The sequence below is a fragment of the Diplotaxodon limnothrissa genome, linkage group LG9 (assembly GCF_057381915.1).
Source record: "Diplotaxodon limnothrissa isolate DT_005_m linkage group LG9, D_limnothrissa_male_GT1.1, whole genome shotgun sequence".
Lineage (NCBI taxonomy): Eukaryota > Metazoa > Chordata > Actinopteri > Cichliformes > Cichlidae > Diplotaxodon > Diplotaxodon limnothrissa.
The window spans coordinates 13,786,656-13,811,880 of NC_140604.1; the positions used below are offsets into that span (position 1 = coordinate 13,786,656).

At 41.8% G+C, this 25,225-nt stretch overlaps 2 protein-coding genes across 3 annotated transcripts in view; one reads left to right on the top strand and one right to left on the bottom strand.

The window, feature by feature from the left end:
- Positions 1–1,124, bottom strand: LOC146625308 (uncharacterized). The gene is made up of 2 exons (XM_085362156.1): positions 803–1,124; positions 1–669 (listed from the first exon to the last, which is right to left on the bottom strand). Exons 1-2 carry the CDS (start codon positions 1,073–1,075, stop codon positions 1–3), a joined length of 942 nt encoding a protein of 313 aa, XP_085218282.1. The 5' UTR covers positions 1,076–1,124.
- Positions 1,125–3,956: 2,832 nt separating this feature from the next.
- The window catches only part of LOC146625309 (vasoactive intestinal polypeptide receptor 2-like), a 51,363-nt gene continuing 30,094 nt past the window's right edge, over positions 3,957–25,225 (top strand). For both annotated transcript variants that reach the window (XM_085362739.1, XM_085362740.1), the window contains exons 1-4: positions 3,957–4,414; positions 14,968–15,067; positions 17,597–17,704; positions 18,950–19,053. In XM_085362739.1, the coding sequence (XP_085218865.1) occupies positions 4,358–4,414; positions 14,968–15,067; positions 17,597–17,704; positions 18,950–19,053 (369 nt within the window). In that variant the 5' untranslated portion in view covers positions 3,957–4,357. The remainder of the gene's footprint in view (positions 4,415–14,967; positions 15,068–17,596; positions 17,705–18,949; positions 19,054–25,225) is intronic.

Sequence of the window (25,225 nt, forward strand, 5' to 3'; positions counted from 1 at the left end):
TCACTGTGCGGCATCATGTCGCCGAGCTGCATTGGGCCACATCACCTCATCCACATCACAGGCTATATTGTCCCTTGCTAGGCACCGCGGGAAAAATGCCCTGGAATGGCGAATCCATCCCCGGAAGGCCTCCACTGGGATGTCAGCACAGGCCAGCTCCATTGCCCGTACGAGGTTCTCTCTTGTGTATGGCTGTCTGTCATACACCTTCCATCTCCATGATGAGAAGAACTCCTCTATAGGGTTCAGGAAAGGGGAGTAGGGAGGCAGACAGACGTTTAAAAAGTGGTCACTGTTGGTGGTGAACCACTCTCTGATTTGGTGTGTTTTGTGGAAGCGGACGTTGTCCCAAATGATCACATACATGTGATGTGCTAGCCTAGGATGGTGTTGTTGACGGTCCAGGAGGATGTCCTTTAGCTCCTCTAGGAAGGTGAGGAGACGTTGGGTGTTGTAAGACCCAAGGACAGCATGCCGGTGGACAAGCCCCTCCGTACCCATAGCTGCACAAAGAGTAATATTACCCCCCCGTTGGCCAGGAACCTCAGTGATGGCTCTTTGGCCAATGATGTTACGGCCTCTTCGCCTTCGTTTCTGGAGGTTGAAGCCAGCCTCATCCAGGAAGAGGTACTCATGGGGTCTGGCCATCGCGTCCAACTGCATTATCCTCTGTGAACATGGAAAAGCGTACAGGTGTTCAGAACGGTCAATCAGGTAGCACAGTATTGTCCAGAAGTAATGTAGGCCACTAAGCAACACAGTATGTCCACTAACTGTACTGTGGACATGGATGTATACGTACTTGCACATACTCGTAACGTTGTCCTATGTGTCGCGCAGAGTTGCGCTCAAAGGGAACCCTGTAGACCTGTTTCATCCTCATCTGTTGGCGCCTGAGAACTCGGTCTATTGTGGACACGCTGACAGCATCAATGTTCTCAAAGTTTACATTATCTGCAATGACTTTGTCTCTGATCTCTCGGAGTCTAATGCAGTTGTTCTCACGGACCATATCTGCAATGAGGGTTTCTTGTGCCGCTGTGAATATGGCAACCCTCCCACCTCTATGTGGCATTCTTTCAGCTCTAAAGAAAGAAACATGTGTTGTCAATTGACTGATTTATATGTAAAACTACATGTAAAGTAACAGACCACTTTCACAGGCCTGTAAAACTGTAGTGTGACAAAGAAAGCAATAGCGTACTATACCTGTTGTGTTGTCTAAATGCCTTGATAATGGTGGCCACGGTGGACCTACTCAGGTTTGGATGTACTCTTCGTCCCGCTTCAGCCATTGTCATGCCATGGACAATGACATGATCAATTACTGTTGCTCGCATATCATCTGTTATGATGGTGCGAGGTTGTCTTCTTCTCCCACCTGGACCTTCTCCTCTCTCTTGTTGGCCTCCTTCTCTTCCTCCTCTACTCCGAACTCCTCTTCTTCTTAGGCCTTCACCTCTTCCTCCTCTGATCTCAACCCCTCTTCCTCTTTGGCCTGCAGCTCTTCTCCTTCCGCACGCTCGAATGCCTTCATCCATTGTGATTGTTTGGCATCTTCACCAAACTATGCTTTCATAGGTGGGGTCACATCATTAGCAACAGGTGTCTTCAATTTTGAGTCATTGTGTGTAGTGACTGACGCCAGGTGTGTTCCCTGTTTTCACAGATTGGTGACTGTGGCAAGCATTTTGCATCACATGGGCTTTCATTTGAGAATATGAGCAGAGTTGTTTTGCAACATGTGTTTTAGCAAGGAAAAATGTGTTTAGATTTATGAGTACAGAGGGTTGTGTTTTGTGAATTGTGTCTTCATGTGACATGTGTTTATGGTACTGGAATATGGTGGCTACATTTAGTAAATGTGTTTAGACTACTGGTCATTTGGGTTACAGGATTGGCTTTTGTGTTTTAACATTTGAGAAAAACTGTAAAGTCCATGCGAGGCTGAGTTGGTTTATTTTGCCCTGTAAATAGTTGCACAAACAGTCAGTGGGAAAAAGCTCATTACTCCCAAAGGAAAACACATTTAGTGGATGCAGGTTTAACCTCCAAAGGCCTGAGAATTCAAAGGGACAGCTCACCACCAAAATCAGATTCACATATTTTTTTCCCCCTGGACCATCCACCCATTTTCTGCTGCTTACACAGGTTTCAGACTTTCTCCAGCCACTTCCTCCAGCTCTTGATGGGACACCCATGAGCCCACCTGAGAGACATAATCTGTCCAGCTTGTCCTTGGTCTGCTTTAGGCTCTGCTCCTTATGGGATGTAAGGGAGGTGTCAGCATCCTAATCAGATCATGCCGTAAATCAACCCCCCTCAACTTTTTCCACTGGACTTTAGAGCCGTTTATCTTCTGATATTGTTTTGGTGTCAGCTGCCAAGTTTTTGAGAGGGCTGCATTTTTATTACACAACCTAATGACATTTCTTTTGAGTTTTTTAACCCTGGAGAACCAATGGGGTCAAATTTGACCCCATTGGTTTTCTAGGGAAACCAATGGGGTCGGCTCTGACCCCATTGGTTCTCCAGGGTTAAAGTAAATAATATTAGTAAATAATACACATATGTAATATCAATAATAGCATAACATAAATAATATCAGAGAATAAGTAAATAATAGTTAATCACATTTGGGAAAGTTTATTTAACTATCAATTTAGAATGTATTAACAATTGTTATTATAAAGTGCTGCGTTGCATTAAGAATGCTTTTCACGGGACAGTGTGGATGAAGAAGGATTAATGGGATTAAAAAAGTAAAAGCAGTTGTGAGACAGATGTTTATCTTCTAAAATTCAAAGGCAAACTGAAAGCATGTAATCCCTGATGTGAAAGACGACAGGCCTCATGCATTTGTCCTATGAGCAACTGATCTTCAGAAACTTTTTCCAGAGCGACACAATGGAGCACAAGTTAACGGTGGTCTTTGCTCGTTTAGAGAGAGTGCCTGTATTTATTTTTTCCTTTTAGACATTGCAAAAGTTTGTAAATGAAGCGACTGACGGAGCCCTCGGGTCAACAAGCATCCAGCTGGCAAACTAGCGTCACATTCTATTATTGTGTAAGATGATCGGTTTTTAGCGCCTTTAAAATGTTTCAAACTTATTCTGAAAATCATGATGCAAAGACGTCAGATTTCAATTTTAAAATTCTGTTAAAAGCCTTTGTCTTTAGTCTCGTCTTTCCTCGCGAGAAGATTCGTTTAAACTCATTTTTGCTCGATTGAGTCATTAAACGAAAACGAAATTTTGTCCTTAGTGGATCCATTTAAAGGAGCTGCTTTTTTTAGACATCTGTAAAATTAGTATGTTACATTACCATTCAGTTTGAGGGTTACAACAGAAAATTATATATTTATTGCTCACGGGGTATCAGATGGGATTATTTTAACAAACCATTAACATTTTGGCTGATAACTATTTTATTCTCCTGTAACTTTACTATATAAAGAGCTAAATCCTTCAAAGTTTCAGGAGTAATGCGTCATAATAAGAAGTGTTTGTGAACGAAAAATCAGCAATGTGGGATACTGTTTGTCCGTGATTTACACAGGGGGAACAAATTGTGGCAGGATCAGCCTGATATTATTTGTATCCCACTATAACTTCGTTGTATAAAGAGCTAAGATCTCAAAAATGTCAGGAGTAGTTAGTCATTATAAGAAGTGTTTGTAAACTAAAAATCAACAATGTGGGATACTGTTTGTCCGTGACTTGGACAGTCCAGCGTGTGCTCCCGACGCAAGGGAAACAAATTCTGTTGGGGATACCTAGTTTGGCACAACACCTGTCGGCAGTGGTTTCCACATCCACAGGAGGTCGCTGTTCGCTTTCAATATCAACACTCACTAGAAAGCGCCTTCAGATTGTGGCTGCTTGTGCTCGCGTTGGTTCAGAGACAAGCGAGGGACGTGTGACGGGGACGCGCTTTGCTTTGAACATGAACTGGGAGTGAACTCGGACCACCGCCTCACTGGAACTCGGATCACAGGACTAAACACACCGGGTTTCGGTCCCAACCTGCAGCGGATTCCTGCCAGTTTGGACCCTTCCAGCTGCGACTTTAGTGCCTTTATTTTTCTGCACATCGGGATAAACATTTACCTCAAACTTGCTCTTCTTTGGAAGACTTAAAAGTAATTGTTTCCTGCACCAAAGTGAGCCCCGCTTGTGTGCGCTGAATGAACCTGTGCGTAAAAGCGCGTGCAGCAAAGCGCCTCGCTCTCGATCTAAAGACTGAGGTTTGGTCACTTCTCATAACATACGTGCTTCCTGCAGAGGATGACAGTCAGATGAGCGCAGAGCTGCTGTTCAGGTGGGTTTAACCCTCCGCTGCTGGATGAGATGCCACCATGTCCTTTACGCACCGACTCGCTCTGCGCCTTCTCATCTTCACCTTCATCCTCACGGTCAGTGCTTCGCCTATTATCATTATTAATGCTTATTTTTCTTCAAATATCAATTGAATCAAAATGCTTTTTATGTTTTTATGACTGATTTTATGGTCTTAAAATATTACCGAGTTACCCAGTTGGCGGTTTGACGTGTTTTATCCCGTCATTGTGTTGGAATATCCATTAACTAGACGCACAGTGAGTTCATAAAGTCTAACAATGTATTTATCACCCACAATAAAATGACTTCACTGTTGTTTGGAACAAGGCTGTGACACGTTGGGAGATACCAGTCGAGCTCTGGGCATTGATCCAGGTCTGGGCATTGGTTTAATGATTAATTTCACAGTAATGTGTAATTAAAAGCTTCCTCAGCGCTCAGACAAACAGTGATTTAAATGTATTAAGACTGAACTCATGTGAGACCAGCTTTCAGTCCTCGGGTAAAAGTGTGCGTAATTAACTTTCATTTTACTTCACAAAGCCATGAGCAGGAAACGAGTGGAAGGTAAGCAACAGGAGTTTGTTTGGCATTGATTAAATAGAGCAGGGAATCAATGGGTACAGCAGACTGACTCTAACAAACCACCCGCAGAGCTGCAGCACACTGGCATATAGACTAAAGTCCATTTCTGTCCTTACAGGGACCATGAATGACCTTTTTGATGTCTATAAAGGGCAAATATATATTTCAGAGCAATATTAGGTGCAGATTTGCACATATTTTTTCTTTAGATTTTAAGGTGACTGTTTGTATTCAACAAACTACAACAAGACAAGTTTTACTATTCGAGTTAATAAGCAGTTCATAGATTAATTATTTTTGTATCCGAGTGGTTGCTGGGTCAGCGTTTGGCACGATCTCTCTGTGCCAGATTTGGTTTCCTCTGGGTGCTTTGATTCTCTCCCACAGACCAAACACATGCTTGTTACAGTAGGTTAACTGGTGACTCTAAAATGTTTTATGTGTGGATATTAGAATCTCCAAAACCTGTTCAGGGTTTATGCCACTCATGGGCTGAGTAGTTAAGAAAATACTCTGACAATTTTCTTTTTTGTGCAGAAGTTAGCGCTGTCACCTCTCAATCTGGATATTTGAACAGGTCACTCTTAAAAATGAGATTTACATGTTTAACTGAGGGTGAAAACCTGTCATGGTGCAGGAAAATCTGAACTTGGGCGTACAATACAGTATACAATATTTGCAGCCATGACTTTCACTTTTTTGAAATCAGTAAAAAATAATTTTCATCTCTCGTGGAAAAGAACAGAATCTTCTCACTTCTTGATCCTCAGTCATGTATTTGGCACTCATTGCGCTTTAACTGCAGCTGATTAAACATCACACGATAAAGCAGCATTGTAACGTTTTCATTTGCAGGTTTCTCATTTGGCATTTTGTTTGACATAAATTATAGATTCACTTTATGGCTGCTGCTGCTTCTCCTGAGTTAATTTTTCATACTCATGCCTGAGTCACCCTCAGGCCTGTACATATAGACACTGAAGCCCAGGCCTCATTTATTAAAATGGGTCTTTGTGGGTTTGGATAAACCATCAGACACCTCAAGTGGATGATGTCCTTAAAAGTGTACGTCATTGAGGTGACATCAATGGTCCAAATGCACTCAAGTGAGAAACGGGATGATTTTTATTTTAAAGTGAGGGGAAAAAAAACTTTGTGTAAAAAAAATACTCAAGTGAAGAGAGACAGTCTTTTCATTTTATATGTATTTCTCCAGAACTAGATGAATGACATTTTATCTGATCAGCATTGCAGCTGTTTCGGCAAAGCTCACTGATGCAAACATTTATTTCCAACCTTTCAAATGTGTGTCTAAGTTTTGTTTTCTGCTTGCATTTATTCCCAGACTTTGGACGATGACACAGGTCTGCTGTGTGTGTTGAATGACTTCTGCTTCCCGTATTGATCAGTCTGGCTGCTCTGTGTGCAAAAAAAAATGACAAGACTTTGGATGCAGGAGTTACTGCACACAACGTAATTTGCTGCTAACGTGTGAAAGCTGCAATTAAAAACATGCATTTGCAAACACAAAATCAGACATGTATCACATGGCATCTCTCACTGTGATGCATAAAGCTAAGCTGTGATAAACCCTTGTAATCGCCTCCTGTATTTGTACGTTTAACTGTCAGCGCTGCCTCGGGCGACTCTGCAGAGACAGTTGAACTGAAATCCTGCAGAGTGACGTCAGGAAATGGCACTTGTGTTTACGAACCACGCTTCTCTGTGAAGAAAGAGAGGTGTGTGTGTGTGTGTGTGTGTGTGTGTGTGTGTGTGTGTGTGTGTGTGTGTGTGTGTGTGTGTGTGTGTGTGTGTGTGTGTGGTGGGGCCCTCTCAGCTCAAACTGTTGCAGAAGGAGTGAAAAGATCAGTGGCTTCTTCTGACCTTTGCAGACTACGGACAAGGTTAGCAGGGTTAGTTGATTAGCTGAAGCAGTGAGTTCTTTAAAAACTGCATCAGATGCATTTTTTTTTAAAATGCAGAAATGTTAATGTGTGTGTATAAATAAATAAAACAAAATAAAATAAAAATGCTGCTTTTCCACCTGACCCTCAGTCCCAGCTTTGAAGTTGGTTTCTTAGCATTTATCAGGTGGTGAGATCTGCACTTTGTGCACTTTGTGGTTGCACTTTATGGCTTACACAATGAGGGTCATGTTCATCCTGCATTATTAAAGCAGTTTATAGCCCAGCAGCTGACATGGTGTTGCACAGCTCACTGTGTAAGACACGGACTGTTGCAGCGTAAAGTTTAAGAGGTTTTTAACCAGAATTTCATCATAATTATAATTTTGGATAAAGTTGTTGCTTTTTTCCATCCAGTTTTGCTTTAAAGTCCTAATTTTTGTCTTACTTTATAAATCATCAGCAGTTTAGTTTCACCCCTGCTCAACACTACTTCACTTACTGCAAGCCTGAGCTGTTTCATCGTAAACTGGCTTCCTTTGGCTGGTTTAACTGATGATGGGTAAACCAGATGATTAAAGCAGCATTAGAAAAAGTACAGCAGTTTTCTGTCTACTTTTACATTGTAATAATATTTGGCCGTCACAAATTCCATGGCACAACATTTGAGAAATCACAGCTCTTGCTCATGCAATGTAAATATGTACTTAAGGGCTCTAAAGTTCCTTTATGCTTATGTTTCTATTGTTCCAACAGCATATTCACATGGAAATATAGTCACTGAAGTGCAAAGACTGGTAAATGACATAAATATATCAATATAAAATGTCATATTCAAGTTTCTTTAGCCTTCTTATCCTCACTGCTTCCCCTGCAAGCCACTTTGCAACCTACCCCGGTCCTTGTCCATGTCTTGTTCCATAAGGGACTTTCAGACTCCTCCCTGTAAACACATGAAAGTGCCTGAAAGGGTAAGAATAAAGCTGTAGCTTCAAATATAAAATACTGCAAATGAGTCCAGAGCTGCGTAGTCAGTGGACTAAATAGACAGACCTTTTTAAAACATACCCCTGACCTTGATGTGTTTAAATGTTCAGACACTTGAGTTCAGGCTTCTGTTTCAGAGCCGACTCGGCTGCTTTTACCGTTCTCAGCGAGCTGAATGAGTCTGACGTGGTGGAGTCAGGTCAGAGGAGGAGGAGGAGGAGGTTTGGGATTACAGACTGGTGGAGAAAAAAAAGCGTTCTTTTGTTTAGTTTAATCCAGAACATTTTATCCATTACCTCGTAATGGATCTGTGTGTCTCTGTGTGTATTTGTGTGTATTAGTGCTTATTAGATGAAAGAGATTATGCTGTTTGTTTAGATGGCAATGGATTAAATAAGATTGTTTATCTTTTCCTTTTGCTTGTGTCTATTTATAGTTTGTTTGTTTTGAAAAGCAGGAAGTGAGAACAGGAAGGGCATAATCCAAATCTGTAGCCAAATTTCGAGTTGAAGAAAGCAGCACCTCCATCTGGAACATCGGGACTTTAAAACAATAGTAATGATGTCAATCTGAAACTGGAGGCCTGCACTGTGATGCAGCGTTTGAGGGCCTAAGTTATAAATTCAGGTTTAAAGCTGTTTTTTTGATTGTGATCAAGGTGGTTCACTTCTTACCTACATGCAAACTTCACCTGCAGGCCTAACGTGCTTGATCACCATGACTGTGCAGATGCATTCAGATAGTACATGAAGCCACTGAGGTACTGAAAAGACTCGTCTTTTAGTGTTTTTATGAGGCAACAAGATTTAGATCCACTGACAAACGATAAGATAAGCAGGGCTTGAATTTGCTTGGAGCCCACCTCCTCCTCCTCTTTAAGGCTCTGTGTGGATTTGCCCTGTTAGCTTGATTTTACTGAACAGCTGCAGTGTCACAGCAGCAGGATCCACATTAAGAAAGGGCCTGTGTACATTTTAAGCAGGCGGTAACTTCATTAATTATTTACGCCTTCTAATGTGTTCCTGTGAAGTCACGTAGCCTTATTAACCCAAATGCTTTCCCACATAGCGACGAGCCGAGCTGCTGCACACATTTGCAGCTTCCACAGCAGGTTGAGGATGATCCAGGCACCATCAGACACCGTCAGAAATACCATTTAAGAACAGATTGTTTCATCTAACGCAAGGATGTCAAAGTCAATTTCAATCGTGGGCCACATGCATGCACAGCTACTTTGAAAAGTCCACTTTCCACAGTATGTATCAGTTTTTCTACATGACAGAGAAATGCTGCTGTGGTAACTGAAATCTGTTGGCTCTCTGGACCCACGGTAAAAAAACTAAATGTCTTTACTTGATAGTGTAAAAACAGGAAGCTCTATTTGTCATATTATTGTTTATTTATTGCACAGTTACTTTGGTGTATGATAAATAGCCATGGGAGAGGTTTTCTAGCTGTAGGAAAACCCTCCTTCTCATTTGTCAGTGCCAGATTACACCCAGATTATAGTCTTATTGTCATGGTCCTGGGTCATTTTGACCCAGTGTTCTTAGTTTTCCTGTGGTTTTGTATTTTGTTCCTTATGTTCATTGGATTGTTTGGTTTGGTATTTGGATCCCCCCTGTGTCCATGCTGTTATTGTGGTGTTTGTTCTGGTACCGTGTTCCCGTCCTTTGTGTTCTGTGTTCTCCTCATCCCCTCGTGTATTCATCCTTGTTCTCTGCCTCTCTGTGCTCATCTTTGTGTACTGTGTTGTGTTCAAGGTCCACATCTTGGTGTCAGTATTTTCAGGTTCGTGTCCTCCCCGCTCTGTCACGAGTAATTGTCCTCAGCTGTGTTCCCCGTGTGTTCCCACTTCCCTCATTACCTTCTGTGTATTTATGTCAAAGTATCCCTTTGTTCCGTGTTGCGTCGTCCCTCTAGGTTGTGTGCATTTCCCGTGTCTTCCCAGCGCCTCAGCTTTAGTTGCTCCCTGTGTAGTTTTGTATGACTTCTTATCTTCCTGTTAATAAAGACCTGCCTTTGAGTTCATCCCTGTGTGTCTCGAGCCGTGCATTTGGGTCCTCTCTCGCTTTCACGCAGCCGCCCCATGACACTTATAGTCTTTGCCGAGCTGATTCTGGATCCTGGGCCTTATGTTTGACAGCCTGGCTCTAGAGAACCTCGATATTAAGAATAGCTTTAGTTTAGAAAGGATCTAATGGCTGCTGTTTTTTTCTTTTGCTTTGTTGCTCAGTTGTTTAATGTGACTCTGGCAGTAACTTCCACAGAGAGTTTAAAAGAGGGACGTAGTCTCCATCATGTCATTTGTTAGTTAAGTCTAAAGTATTAAACTTGGACCTGAGCGTTTCCAACTCATGGACGTGTAATTGATAGTTGATGATGAGCATTTCCTGGATGAGGTTTGCCATTCTAGGAGTCGGATATTTACTGTCTGACTCCTGGTATGAGGGAGAATGTAGGTTTAATGCACTTTACATCAGCTTTATGTAAACACAGTTTTTGAGCTTGTTTGCTTTTATTTTGATTAGATGGTGGAAAGAAGACAGGAAACTGGGAGATGCCCAGGGGCAAAACGTACAGTAAAAGGCCTTGAGGTAGACTTGAATATGGGCCTCTCCATTAGCCTTGTGGCATCTACTCAACCCAACGAACTATAGTGGCTCCCATTTTAACCCGATGTCCCAACCTTCTGCGTAACCTGAGAAATGTAACTGCATGTTGGGTCAATATCACAATGACTTGAATGCCGTGGACAGGTGTGGTGTAGGGGTAAAAGGAGTTTCTGGTTACTATATAAGTTAGGCTAGGTTACGTAGTTTGGTGGAAAAAGGCTAAATTTAGGCATTTAAATTTAATTTCAGACACATTATTCTGAAAATTCACCTGTTCAGCATTTCTTTGCACAACGATACTCAGCACAATCCACATTTAATGAAGACAAGTTGCGTGCAGTAAGGGTGAAGCCCCTTACTTCACTTAACAAGGACCGCCGCTCCTCTCACGTCCTTGTTTAGCACCTAATCATTCTGTAGCTGATTTCCTTTCCGTACTGGAATCGGCTCAAGTGATCGTTCATCTTATTTGATGCAGCTGTTGAGGCCTCTGTGCCTACATGTGTGGAAGTGTTGTTTGAAGTCTGAGTCTCTCCTTTGATGGGTCACTTAAAGACAGAAGGAAAGTGATGTTTGATTGGTGAGCATGATAGGTGATATAATGGTCAGGTTTTTGGCTAAAGACATTTTAGTGTGTGTGTGTGTGTGTGTGTGTATAAACAGACTGACAGATCTGAAACACTGTGCAGAGTGACCATAAATCTAAGTGTAAACAGACCTCCCAACACACACGCACATTCGCGGTATATCAGTGAATCAAGTTGACACATGAACTTGTTCTGTTTGAGTGTTTTTCTTTGTTCATGTTGCCCTTTGTGTACAGTCTGTTTGAGTGTGTGTCCATGGCTACCATCAGCTGTACCAGCACACACACTCACACATATGAGGGTTTGACGGTGGCAGCAGGAAAATGTGGGTTATGGTTCTCATTCAGTAGCACTCGAGTCGGCACAGTCAGTACGAACGAGGTGAGGCTAATTAATGAGGTTCAGATTGAAATCTGTTTTCAAAGGCAGCTTCTGTGCAACTGAACCAAACTGCAACCAAATACTTTTCAAATATATAAATGTATTTCTAATTTGTAGTTAATATCATAACTGCTTAAATTTGTTATTTTTTTCTCGAAGGTTTAACTAAAATTGAACTTTCCCCTTACTATAAAAACCCTTATTGAGTCTTTTGATTTTAGTGTTACCTGGATGACTGAGTTGCAGTAGCAATACCTTCACTCAGCATCACCTCATGTTGCTTTAAACTACAAGGTAAAGACCCTACATACCTCCGACAGAGCTGGGCTCCAGAATGGGCAGCTATCTGCATTAACTGATTGGGGTCGATGGGGGAAAACAGGAAAAAAGACATGCTGTGGAAGAGAGCCAGAGATTAATAACAACTAATGGTTATATAGGGCTTTATAAGACAGCCTGATAATAATAAATTCCAATAGTTTAGCCTAGAAGTACTAAATGCATGCACTAGTTTTTCAGCATCACTTTGAGACAGGATGTCATTGCACAAATGCGAGCAGCAGTCCTACATGTTTGTTTAACACATCCTGATCAAACACATAATGACACCCAGAGTAAGAATCTGGTTAGAATCTGTATTTCGAGGATTTTTAGGCCAAACCACAATAACCTCATTTTTATCTGAATTTAGAAGCAGAAAATTAGAGGTCATTCAGGTTTTTATGTCTTCAAGACGTTTATGCAGTTTAACTAACTGATGTGTGTTATCTGGCTTCATGGATAGATTGAGCGGGGTATCATAGCAATGAAAATGTATCCTATGCCTTCTAATGACACTGCCGAAGGGAAACATCTATAACAGCGGTCCCCAACCCCCGGGCCACGGACAGGTTTGGTACCGGGTGTGAAATTTATGGATTTCAGGGTTTTTAGTGTTAATTTGGTTTCCCTGGGTCTTTTCCCGTGTTGCAGTTGTGCGTCTTATTTTGAAAGAAATGTTTACACGTTACCATAACGACCAGAGAGCATTAAGGGGCAGAGAGGAGGATGTTACTCTCGATGTTGTTGGGGCATTTCAGGAGGATGCTGCTAATAAAGTTACACAATTACACAGTGAATTCACGTTTATTATTATATTTACAAAATACCACTGTTTTTGTCTTGGTCGTATCATTTTATTTAGTTGTATTTATCTTTGACACCTTAAAAGTGCAAAAAAGGTTGGAGACCACTGGTCTATAATATATATAGAATTGGTCCTAGCATGGAACCCTGTGGACTCCATAATTAACTTCAGTGTGTGGAAAGGACTCTCCATTTACATGCACAAATTGGAGTCTATTTGATAGATATGTACCAGGACCTTTAATACCTACGGCATGCCCTAATTGCTGTGATAAAATTTTATAAATAACAGTGTCAAATGCAGTGCTGAGGTCTAGCAGGACAAGCACACAGATGAGTCCACTGTCAGAGGCCATAAGCAGATCATTTGTAACCTTCACTAAAGCCGTTTCTGTGCTGTGATGAATTTTTAAACCTGACTGGAACTCTTCAAATAAATCTTTCCTCTGCCAGCGATCACTCCGAGAGTCATTACTCTCAGCCCACGTCACACTGTGACTGTCTGCAGAAAGGTTGCCTCCTATCAGACGACTGCAATTGCGTTCCGATCAAAATTGTGCAGCTCTGGGAAACAATTTAGTCATCACAAAGTCAATATAATCACCAGGCAGCCCCTGCTTTTTTTGTTTTGTTTTCTGTAGATGCAAGGAGGTCGCTGTTTTATTTTTACTGCATTAGTTTACTCTGAATTAGGAGGTAGCTTTGTCACGCTAAGTGGGTAAATTGTTGGATGATTTTTGGTCGTTTAATATTAGTTTGCTTGATGGACATGATCTCATTTTGGTGCATGACACGAGCCTATTGTTTGTAGTATTTTTATGTAATAAAGTATCAATATTTGGTGTCCCTTTTTTATTACAATATCATCATGCAAAATATCCCAATACTGTGCTGTATCGATCCAACCACCACACGCCCCCAACCCGAGGAGTCAGTCTTACAATCGTTGGAAAATAAAAAGTTCTCACAGGCCTCTGTGCAGCCCTGTGATAGGCTAATTACACCACATGATTGAATAGGTGTCTCGGTTATAGAACCTCGTTTAGGAGCAATAACTTTAATTAACTGCTTTCTGTGGGACTTTATCGGTTTCTCACATGGTTGTGGGAGAATTTGGGCCTATACTTCTTCACAGCGTCACTTCATTTAATTGAAGTTTGTGTTCATTTGTTCATGAACAGCTCTCACCACAACATTTCAATCAGCTTGAGGTCTCTGGGTCACTTTGCAACTCGTTGGTTTTTTAACAGGCTGTTCATCAAACTCTGGGTATCCTTCTTTCATCTGGACTCACTCACACTAATCCTAACACCGACAATCAAGATAAGTGGTCACACAAAGCTTTCCTAAATTGACCGAAGGATTTCCCAATTTAACTACAAGTGTGCTCACTTGAAAAGGGTTGTGGTGACAGCATCTAACCAATCACAAACATGGAAGAATGTACTAAGATTACACACGCACACACACACACACACACACACACACACACACACACACACACACACACACACACACACACACACACACACACACACGATACAGGCTGGAAGTAACACAGCTGCTGCAGACAATCAACAGAGTGAGTGGGTGTGAGAGGAAAGGTGCTGTAAAGCAGTTTAGTACCAGGGTGGTGTGAGATTGTGTGCGAAATTTAATAAAGTTTGGTCAGGTCAGGAAAGAAAGCTAGCAAAATAAGCTAACAGATGTTTCAGTATCACAACTGTGTCATTAAAAGACAGGATAATCTGATGGATTATACTCAAGTACTTCATTAAATAGTTGTTGTTATTCCTTCAGCTGTAGCCTTGGTGGGGTTTAACGCTCTGAGAGTAAAAATTAAATACAAAAACAGAATTCACATAAAGATTTGGAGTATCTGCAGATTTGATGCACAAATTAGAATATATATATATATATATATATATATATATATATATATTAATGCTTTTAAAACAATAAAACTGTTGTGAAACTGTTTGCAGCCAACATAGAATAAAATAAAGGACCAAACTTGCCGCTGAGACTCTGGACTTATTACCGATGCTCTTCAGGGAAAGACAAAGATTATAGAAACTTCCTGCTGTCTGCAGAGGCCTCTGAGGGATCCTTCATGAGTGGTGACACTGTTTTATGGAGATTTGATTGTGTCATACACGCTGATCTCTAACGAGGAACCTAACCTGCTTTGGTTTTTGCTTTTAGCAGAAGTGTTTTTTTGTCTTCCCAAATCATCACCACTGCCTAAATCCTCCCCCTGAAAGCTGCAGATAGGAGTGAAAGGAGAGCAGATCGCAGAAACATGAACTTTACTCCAGAAAACTGGAGCACGTATGTCAAACACCAGCGTGCACAGCACAACCTGAGACAAAGAGCCTGACGCAGGAGGTTTGTTCATTTTGGAGATAATATTCATAAGATGTATTTCCCTTCATCCCGACAGGTTAATGGAATGTTTTCTCCCTGCCAGTTCTACTGGGAGATGCAGAAAGCAAAGAGTGACTGTCAGACAGAGCTGCAGCCGAACAATTCCACTCATGCAGGTACGCATGCACTGAAACACACACGAGCAAGTGTTTGGAAATCCCCATCCAAAGTATTTTACGATACGTCTGCTGCGTGTGCAGGAGCAGACGCAAAATAATCTGCTGTAAGAGCATCACTGAATATTAGGCCTCGGAAAAGTATTCAGATCCATATCAAGTAAGGAAAAGTGTGTGTGTGTGTGTGTGTGTGTGTGTGTGTGTGTGTGTGAGTGCACTGAATGAAATCAGTTGATGTGAAGTGGTGTGTGTCTCTGGACGCTATTTCAGACGGTGTTGCAACACTGAGCTGTTTACCTTGTGAGATCAAACACTCCACAAAAAGCACAAACTCACACATACACGCACTCACACAAATGTACACATGTACACATACACAAATGCTAGCTATAAATGTTAAAAAGGCTTCTTCAGTTACCTGCTTGGAGGGTGGATCGAAGAGAAATCAAACATACCTCTTTTCTGCACTTGTGCTACAATCAGATGATTTAAAAATGATTCATTTTGATCAAGAAAGGATAAAAACGTGAAGGCAAAGTGAAAACTGTGTGACCTGCATGCTGCAAATAACAAAAGCATTGAGCAGTCAGACTTGAAGACTTCATTTTTCCACATCTTTGATATGCCCTCATTAGAGTGGAAGTCACCACAGCAACATCCTCCTCTGTCAAACCAACCCTTTGCATGTCCTCCTTCACTACATCCATGAACCTCCTCTGAGGTATTCCTCTTTTCCTCTTGCCTGGCAGCTTCACAATCAGCCATCTTTGTCCAATATACCCACGTTCCCTCTGCACATGCCCAAACCATCTCAGTCCTGTCTCTCTATGTTTGTCTCCCAACAGCTCCACCTGAGCCATCCCGTTGATGCACTCATTTCCAATCTTGTCCAATTGGTCATTCCCAGTGAGAATTTTAGCAGTGCCACAGTCTCTAAAAGATACAGCATAGCAGGTTTCCCCATCTTGTAAACTTTCCCTTTCTACTCTTCCTGCCATCCATCCATCCATCCATCCATCCATCCATCCATCCATCCATCTTCTTGCACTTATCAGGGGCAGCAGCCTAAGCAGAGAAGCCCAGACCTCCTTCTTCCTGGCCACACCCTCTAACTTGTCTGGTGGAACACCAAGGTGTTCCCCGGCCAGCCGAGAGATATAATCTCTCCAGCGTGTCCTGGGTCTGCCCCGGGGCCTCCTCCTGGTGGGACATGCCTGGAACACCTCACCCAGCAGGTGCTTGGGAGGTATCCTAGTCAGATGCCTGAACCACCTCAACTGGCCCATCCAGAGCTCCTCCTGCATGGCTGAACTCCTCACCCTATCTCTAAGGGAGAGGCCAGCCACCCTTCAGAGGAAACTCATTTCCGCCGCTTGTATCTGCAATCTCATTCTTTCGGTCGCTACCCACAGCTCGTGACCATGGGTGAAGGTGGGGACGTAGACTGACAGGTAAACTGAGAGCTTCACTTTTCACTCAGCTCTCTGTTCACCACAGTGGACCAGTACAGCATCTCCATCACTGCAGCAGCAATCCGTCTGTCGACCTCTCGCTCCCTTCTCCCCTCACTCGTGAATAAGACCCTGAGATACTTAAACTCCTTCACTTTGGCAGGAACTCATCCCAGAATGAGCCACTCTTTGGAGGTGCTGATTTTCATTCCTGCTGCTTCACGCTCGGCTGTGAACTGCTCCAGTGCGAGTTGGAGGCCTGTTATCCTTCTGTCACAATTTACGTCTGACAGTATAGAAATAAAGTAAGGTAATGCATTACTTTTTTGAGAAGTACCCCGGATGGAAACACGCATTAATTCATAAAGTGATGGTAACGTACAAAGTGACACCATGGATATGCCTGCTGTGCTCACACAAACCTCTGTGTGATGCTTGAGCTGACTGACGAAGCAGCTTTGATTTTTAACCTCTTGTTTTTCAGCAAGAATAAAAGGCTCAGAGAATAAAAGGCTTGAAGGACTGCTGCACACAGTCGGCATCAGTAGAGTCTCCAGATGTTCACGACGTATATTAGGATGATTTCTGTGTGAAACCACAACATGAGTAACCAAAGACTGACGCACAGACATACAGAGGCTGTTTGTGAACGGTCATGTGTGCGAATGTTTGAGCACAGAGATAATAAAATGTGTTTAATCTGTGTGGTCTCAGCTTTCAGACTGTGAGCTTTTTCTCACGCTGCTCTATAGATACACATGTGTGTTTGATGTAAAAGGACAGTACCAGCATTAGTTACTCTCAGGCCTCATCAGGCTACATTTATTTTTAACTTAACTATTAAGAGGCCTTCAGAGTGTTACGTGAATGTCTTTGTCCCTCCTGGCTGAGCAGTAAAGCTAAATGTCCAAACCTCACAGGCTGCTTTCATGTGGGCTGGATTTATTGTCCACGTTCAATCAGCAGCTCGCACAGAAGCTCCGCACAAGTCGCTCAGCCAAACAGGAAGTTCTGTGCAGGCAAGTTCACACTTCTAATGTCTGTGTGTGTGTGTGTATCTCTGTATATGTCTGTCCAGGATGTCACGGCGAGTGGGACAACGTTTCATGTTGGCCGAGCGCCGCGGTCGGCGATGTGCTGACCTTACACTGTCCCACCCCCTTCCTGCTGCTTTTTCACAAGAACGGTGAGCTTCTTCTCAGAGACACACTTCCTCCTGCTGCCCTTCAATCATCTTTGTTAACACACACACACACACACACACACACACACACACGCACACACACACTTGACTTGCTAAAAAAAACAAAAAGTGTGTTCTGGAAATTATACAGACTTTCAGTTAAAGGAAGCTTCAACTTCCCCCGACATGTAAAACATTTTAAGACAGCTGACACTTAGTATGACCCCGCCACACAAAGTCTGAGGACTCAGCACTGTGCAGCAGTTTATGGACTGTTTAAAGACTGTGGCATACTCAACATTTTATTATTTATTATAATTTAGTTTTTGTGTGCTTGAAAACTTTGAAATCTTCATCTTGTTGAACTCTGATACAGAAAAATAATCCTTTTTAAGTATCCAGTGGATTCACTCAAATGCCACCAGTCTCAACACTAATAAGAAGGAGTGATTAAGTAAGCTTAAGTGAAAAGATGTTTGCTTTTACTACCACTGAAATTCTTTAATACTTATTTTCAATATAACAGAACTTCTTTGACCTCTTTCTTTTTTAACTTTCTGCCATTTCTCACTTTGACTTGTGGCTCTTTTATCGTCTCCATCCAGTGCTTCTTGAGCTGCTTCTGTTAATGTTTGTGATCATTTGCACAGCGGCTGACGCCATCTGTCCAACCCTCTGTGATTTCCTTCAGTAGCATCAGTGAGCGGCTGGTTTATCCTCCTCTCGCTGCCTCTGCAGAAACACACAGCATTAATAGATGAGCATCACAATCAGCACCACAGACGAGAACAGTAGCTGCTCAGTATCAAAAGTCCTCACTGAGGCCTACGCATGTGCCTGCCTCTGATGACAGCTGTTTGAGAGGGTAAAAATGGACATGTGTCATCATTATGCTGATTCTTTGAGTGTCCAGGTTCCTGTGGCTTCAAAACAAGCCCAAATCATGAGCCCTCCACCACCATGCTGACAATTGTGTTTGGTTTTCTCCAAATGTGGCGCTCTGATTAGGAACAAACATCTCCACTTTGTGTTTGTCTGTCCAGGCAACTGCTGCTGTGAATCTGACTGCACTGGTGTTATATAATTGTTATTCCAGTTATCCAAATCTAAAATCTGTGGACAAATATCACTGAAGCTTTAAAAAAAAAATCAGGGCAATATATCTTTATATGCAGCACTGATGTTAGGTTTCATGAAATCTACTAGTTCAGTTCTAAAAGGCTCTAAAACCAGTCGGTTTTCTTTCAGGCAACCTCAGCAGGAACTGTACAGAGAGTGGCTGGTCCACCGTCTATCCCGACTACATCATCACCTGCACGAGCACCTTAGAGACCCCAGAGACAACCAAAAGGGCAAGTTTGACGTCTGTGGTGTGTTTACGTTTGTGCGCCTGTGAGCGCAGTTATGAGTTATATGAAGCACCACTGTGATTGGAGTTGTGCTGCTTGTGAACAACTCTTTTAATCCTTTTCCGGCCTGAACCTTTTTAGCTGGCGAATTCATTCAGTTTTCTCATCCTCTCTCAGTCCAATCTCAGGTAATGTCTAGCAATTAGAGCCTTTACATGATAACATAACATAATATCGAAGAAGGACTGAATTTTTTGTCTTTACAGTGTAGAAACTGGTGTGTGTTTGGAGCCTGATCAAAGTTGTGTGTTTGGTTTTCATATCTACTTTGTAGCGGCTGAAACTCTCAGGTCTGTTGTCTAATGAAGCTGAAGGCCTTGGACCCGTCGCTGTTAATGCAACATTGTCAATATTGGTTTATCAGGGTTCTTGGATTCTCAGATGAGGTAGAAGATTAGTCAGAGCGGTTGCAAGGTGGTTAATTTGAAACTGCTTGGATGGTTAAAAACATGCTAACTATAAAGAAAACATGAAAATATTAAATCACTCATGGATCAAATATCATTGATACACCACAGCTGTTGATTTACGATGTATTTACCTCCATGTATAGCTTTTATGTATCAACTACACGTGCATACACTTAATCATTTGAGGGAATAAAACTATTTTTTTATTCTTTTTCATCCTTTTTTAAATTTTCCCCTCAAAATGATATCAAATTATAACCAAAAAGTTTAATGTGTGTGTTCATCAGTGTTTTTATAGGACATAATTAGGAAACAAAGGAAGCATAAGGATAAAAAACAAATAAAAATCAGTTGTTGAAGCATCTTTTGACAGAAAAAAAATGTTTACCTGTTCCTAATAAATGTAGCTTCTGGCTCTTTACTGTAGCAGTTCACGTGTTCATCTGACAAGCAAAAGGTCTTTGGTTTGGTTCTGGGAGGAGACCCAAATGCTTCTGGGGTTGCATCAGGAAGGTCACTGTAAAAATCTGCCAAATCAAACATGCAAAGCTCCCTGCCAGGCTGACCTCTTTCAAATAAGGGAGCAGCTGAATGTAGCTTTAATCAAAAGAGTTTAAAGTTTAGTTGGAATCCTTTGAAGTGAATTTTCACAGTGCAAGTGAAACTGTTGTGTACAGGTTTTAGCACCGTTTTCCGTTTGGGTTCTGATCACAAAAAATGTATGTGCCACGTCCCACGCAGCACATGCTCGGCCTGTGGATGATGTTGGGAGAGTTCGTGGGCTGATTTGACCCACTTTAAAATGCTTGCATTGCAAGAGGAAGCAAACCAACCACAGAACAGTTGCAGATAAATCATTTTTACCGGATTTGATTGGGAAAAAGCTGAACTCTAGTTTCAGTGTGCTGTTAGTTGGTTTGTTGGAGACGGGGAAACTCTTTGTCCAGAGGCCTGTGCTGCTAAGCAGGCTTTGAGGTTTAGCGAGCCACCCACAAAGGTGATGCAGCTGTTACCTGGGTAAATCTCCATGGTAACTAACCCATGGTTTATGTTAGAAATCAGCACGTACAAATCACTTTTCGTCTAAATGATGTCCCCATTTCCAACATTATGAAGAATAGACTAAAAAGCAATGATAAAGGAGCCCCCTGTGAGCTAAAATGTGTAGCGTAAATTATTTATAACTCACCTTCAGAATGATAAATCGCTATTTTGTAGCCTGACAGCACTGTGGACGAGTTTGGGGAGACATCGTCTTAAGTAGAAGTTGTTGTAACACCATTTCTGATGCTGCAGGCTTTCAGCTGGAGTTTTGTGTGTAGCATGAATAAGTAAAGACCTACATACCCTCTGTAGCTCAAATCAAAGCTATTTGTCTGCAAAACTAATCATTCATATTTCTTTTTAGTATTATACAACACAGTTTAACTGTTGATTCTAAGCAGCCAGCTTCCACTTGCCTGACACTGGCCTCTAGCTCTTTCTCTGTAACCAGTTGTCAACAAGAACAGTGGAAAATAAGACAAATTACCACAACACAATCAGCATATTTTGCAGTATGAGGATAATTAAATCTGTGGTTTTATGTGGGCTGTTTCAGAGGAAATACAACAAAAAGTAGCCAGACTTGCATGCAAAGATGTGTGCAAAAAGAGGTTCTGGAGCTTCCAGTGAGACACTGAAAATCATTGAATCAGAACAGACTTTATTTAAGCAAAACAGAAGCTGTGCAGGAATCAGCAGCTTTATTTAATTTGAACTGAAATAAAAAAAAAAAAACAGATCATACGTCTCCACTCTGTGGTCTGATCTCAGCTCAGAGTTTTCTCAGATGCTCCAGCACAGCGGTGAAGAGAAGGGCTGATTTCATATCAGCATCTCTGTATGTGTGTTTGTTTATCTGCCCACAGATAAACGCACAGAGAGGATGGAAAGTTCACTGGGTGACACATCTGATCACTGGTCTCTGCTGCTCTTCGTGTCTCCCCTCAGATAACTCAGACCACCGTGAAGTCGCGGCCTGACTGTGCTGGTGTGCTTTTCTGTGATTAGGCGGAGCAGATGAGTGAGAATCTGTTGCAGCGTTTTGCTCAGTTTATCCAACTGACAAACAGAAATGACACAGCTGTACTCGCTTATCTATGCAGATACTTTGAGCTTTATTTGTGCATCTCATTGTTGTCCAGTTCAGTGCTCTGGGGTTCAGAGGAATTTAATTTGTGGTGCTAAGAAATGTAAACAAAAGATGCAAAGGTCACAAAGGTAACAGTTTTTTTGGCTGCTTTGCAGATGACTCCATAAATCTTTCAGCTGATGATGAACACCACAAACGCATCATGTTTGGAGGTCAACATAATTACATAATAATAACATATCCAAACACAGAGAGGGTTGTTAGCCTCGATTCGATTTAAGCCTTGATTCTGTAGCTCTTCTTCTGCAATATGTAATATAATGAGTGTTACATTCTTTCTACTATAACTGCAAAAATGCTCAAATGTTGGGTCATAATTTTGTTACAGACTGAAGCATCAGTTGGACTGAGTGCTGTGAAATTTGTTTGAGATGTTCATTTCCCTACACAGTATCTTTAGTAATCCTCTAATCTTCCCCTTTGGTGGTGAAGCAGATCAAAAATGTTTTGAAGGCACTCTGTGATCTTTAATTTTGATTAACTCCCCAAAATCTTCTACAGATACTTCCCATCAGATTCTTTTAGGATAAAATGTTGAGGCATGTAGAAAACAGCAGACCAGCAAACGTTTCTGTGTTGAACCAAAAAAGAACAAAGAAGAAAGAAAAATCAAGGGTGACTCAGACTCTCAACCTCCTGCTTTGATGCTCGTGTCTTACATGCTTTGCTTACCATGCAACAAAGCAGTTTACATGCACATAAATGACTTAACATGCTGCTTACATTGTGCTAGTCTATGTATGTGGAGGACTACGTTGCAACCAAATAAGCAGAAAGTTGAACAAAAAGTCAGATGCATTTAATTCCTTTGTTACAAACTGATCTGCACATCTCTTCCATGTTTGCCACTTGGTAAGAGAAACTCTGTCTGGACCTTCACTCTCTGTGGAAGCAATAGAAACCGCCGCCTGTCTGCGTCTGTTTTTGCTGTCATACCACAATCTGACTTGAGTGGAGGGATAATAAAGAAAAGGTTTGTACAACAGGAAGGTGGAGCACCAGAGTTCACAGCCAGAGCTGTGTGCCTGAGATGACCATACAAAGTATACTCCCTCTCTATGACGTCATGCTGATGCAGAGATCTATGCAAAGCTGGCTGGCCCTTTATAAAAGTTACAGAGATGCAGGATGAAGCCTTCTGCCTGAGGTCTTAAACTTCCTCATCATTTCCACTTAAGCTCCTCTTTAACATCAAAAAAGACTTTTTTCCTCTTTTCATAGGTATATGAGAAATAATGCAAGTGACCAGAGAACATGAGAAATCCACTGGATTCAGTCTTCTGCATGGGTCTGTTCTGTATCTGTTGTGGCTAGACACCGGCTTAAATTCCCAGCTCCTCCAACAGAGTTGCGGGGTTCACTTCCCGGTCTTGGCACACTGTGCTCTCTAATCCGGCCTCATCTGTTCCCATATCTGCTTCATCACAAGATGAAGGTAAGGCTTCTCGAAATTCTCCCACCCCTTCAGCTGACTCAGAGGAGGATTAGGAACCTGAGTGACACAGGTGAGTATTTGAGCTGAATGCTGCAGGTGCTCGAGAAAAAAAGGCTTTTCCTGTTCTCAGAGCGGTATGCCTGCTCTGCTGTTTTTTAATGGGCGTTTGAGTGTGTATGGGGATGCGTGGGTGTTTTCTTGTTGCTCAGAGGAGTCCAGCGTGACGCCATGGAGCTTATTTTCTGACCTCATAGTTATTGCTTGTAATCACGGCTGCATTCCTGGACCCTTTCTTTTATAATGAGCTTTAAACAAGCGAGTAACAACCAGGTTTAAGAGAATATCCGGGAACCATTATTGGGTCCACACTGTCCCTGAAATAATGCCACACACTTCTCTTGTTTTTTCACTACTTGCTTTTAAAAGCAAGTAGATTTATTGTATGAATTAGGATGAAGTAAAAATATGTGATAAGAGCAGTATTTTATTGCATCTTGATGAATTGCAGAGTAAATGTGGAACAAATTGAAGAGGATGTCTCCTTTTTGAGAGATGTATGCTGACCATACTAAAATCAATGAGCTGCTCTACTCGCCAAAGTTTTGGGTCACTCCTTCGATTTTGCAAGGAGATGGAATATAGGTGCAAAAACAGAGTTTGTACAATTCTAAGATGAATGTCAACATTTGGTACAACCCTCTTTATTCTTCATCACAGCCTGAACTCTCTCTGTCACCTTTCTCCGCTTTCTTGTCATTTCTTTAAGTCGTTTTCTGGAATAGCCTCCAGAGATACTCCAGTCTCTTCTTTAGAGACAATCGATGCCTTTTCCCCCGTTCTGTCAAAATGATCCCACTCGGCTTTAATGATGTTGAGAGACTCTGGGGAGGACAATGCATGACTAACAGTGTTCACACTGAGCGGTTTTCTTTTTTAAAGTTATGCTTTTGCTTCATTGACAGTATGTTTGGGATCTTTGTCATGCTGAAAAATTAAGATCAGTATCTGATGGTACTTTTCTGTGTTCAAAATTGCATCATTTCTGAGAAGATCTCCAACACGCTGAATGGAACGTAGTTACAAACCATGACAGATCCTCTGCTGTGTTTTGCAGATGTCTGCAGACCTTGTTTTACTTCTCCTGACCTCTTTGACCTCCAAAACTTTAATTGGGTTCAATTTGGATTCCTCACTCCATAAGATCTGCTGACACTGATGCTCCATTTCTGATGAAGCTCCAACAGTAAATGGATCAACTGAAGGCATGCATCTCTCAGTTCCTGTGTCAGGTCTTTGCTGGATATTTTCCCATTTGTTAAGGACTTGACTTTCACATACTCTTCATCTGCTGTAGATGCTTTTTTAGGCGTACCACTTCTTTTGTTTGCCCTCCACTTGTCCGGTTTCCGACACACTGCAAACCATGTTGAGATATGCCAAGTCTTCTAATAATAGCTCATTTTGTTTGTGTAGAAATCTGTTTTATGCCTGTCAAACTGTGCTATTGACATTTTTCATAGATTCAGCTAAAGAAATGGAACAAATGACATGTTTTCGTGACAGGCTGTAAATGAAGCAAACAGAGTGTAAAGAAACTGTTTGGGTCTGTGCTGAGTTGTTGTTATGCGTAGACACAACAGTGGCTCATCCCCTAAGTGAGGTGCCCTTTTATGCTTCAGTTATTCATAGGTCAGTATTAAGTGGCCCAACAGACAAAAAAACAAAAAAGCCCCCAAAACATTCCTGTGAAAATGGTCACGTGCAAGGACTGGACTCAAAATGAGTGAAAAAGCAGCCAGTGTCCAAATAAAAGTTTGAAAGACCCTCAAATGCCCCTCACAGGGCCTCAGTACTACTGAGTATTTTATGATATTGCCATAACGTGTAATATCATGTTCTCTTGGGTAATATTGCCCACTTCTGGTCAACATAATTATCACAATGAATAAAACATTAAGCGAGTTTTGTAAATTATTGACATTTTAAAAATCCAAAAAGAAGACATGCTGTCTGGCTAATGTCTGTTGACCGACTTGTGTGTGGTTTCACAGTCCTGTCTGGCAGCTGCCTGCCATA

Coding starts and splice junctions, on each gene's coding strand:
- LOC146625308 (XM_085362156.1), bottom strand. CDS start 1,075: ATGCCACATAGAGGTGGGAGGGTTGCCATATTCACAGCGGCACAAGAA. Junction 670..802: donor AACGTTACGAGTATGTGCAA/GTACGTATACAT, acceptor CCATGTTCACAG/AGGATAATGCAGTTGGACGC.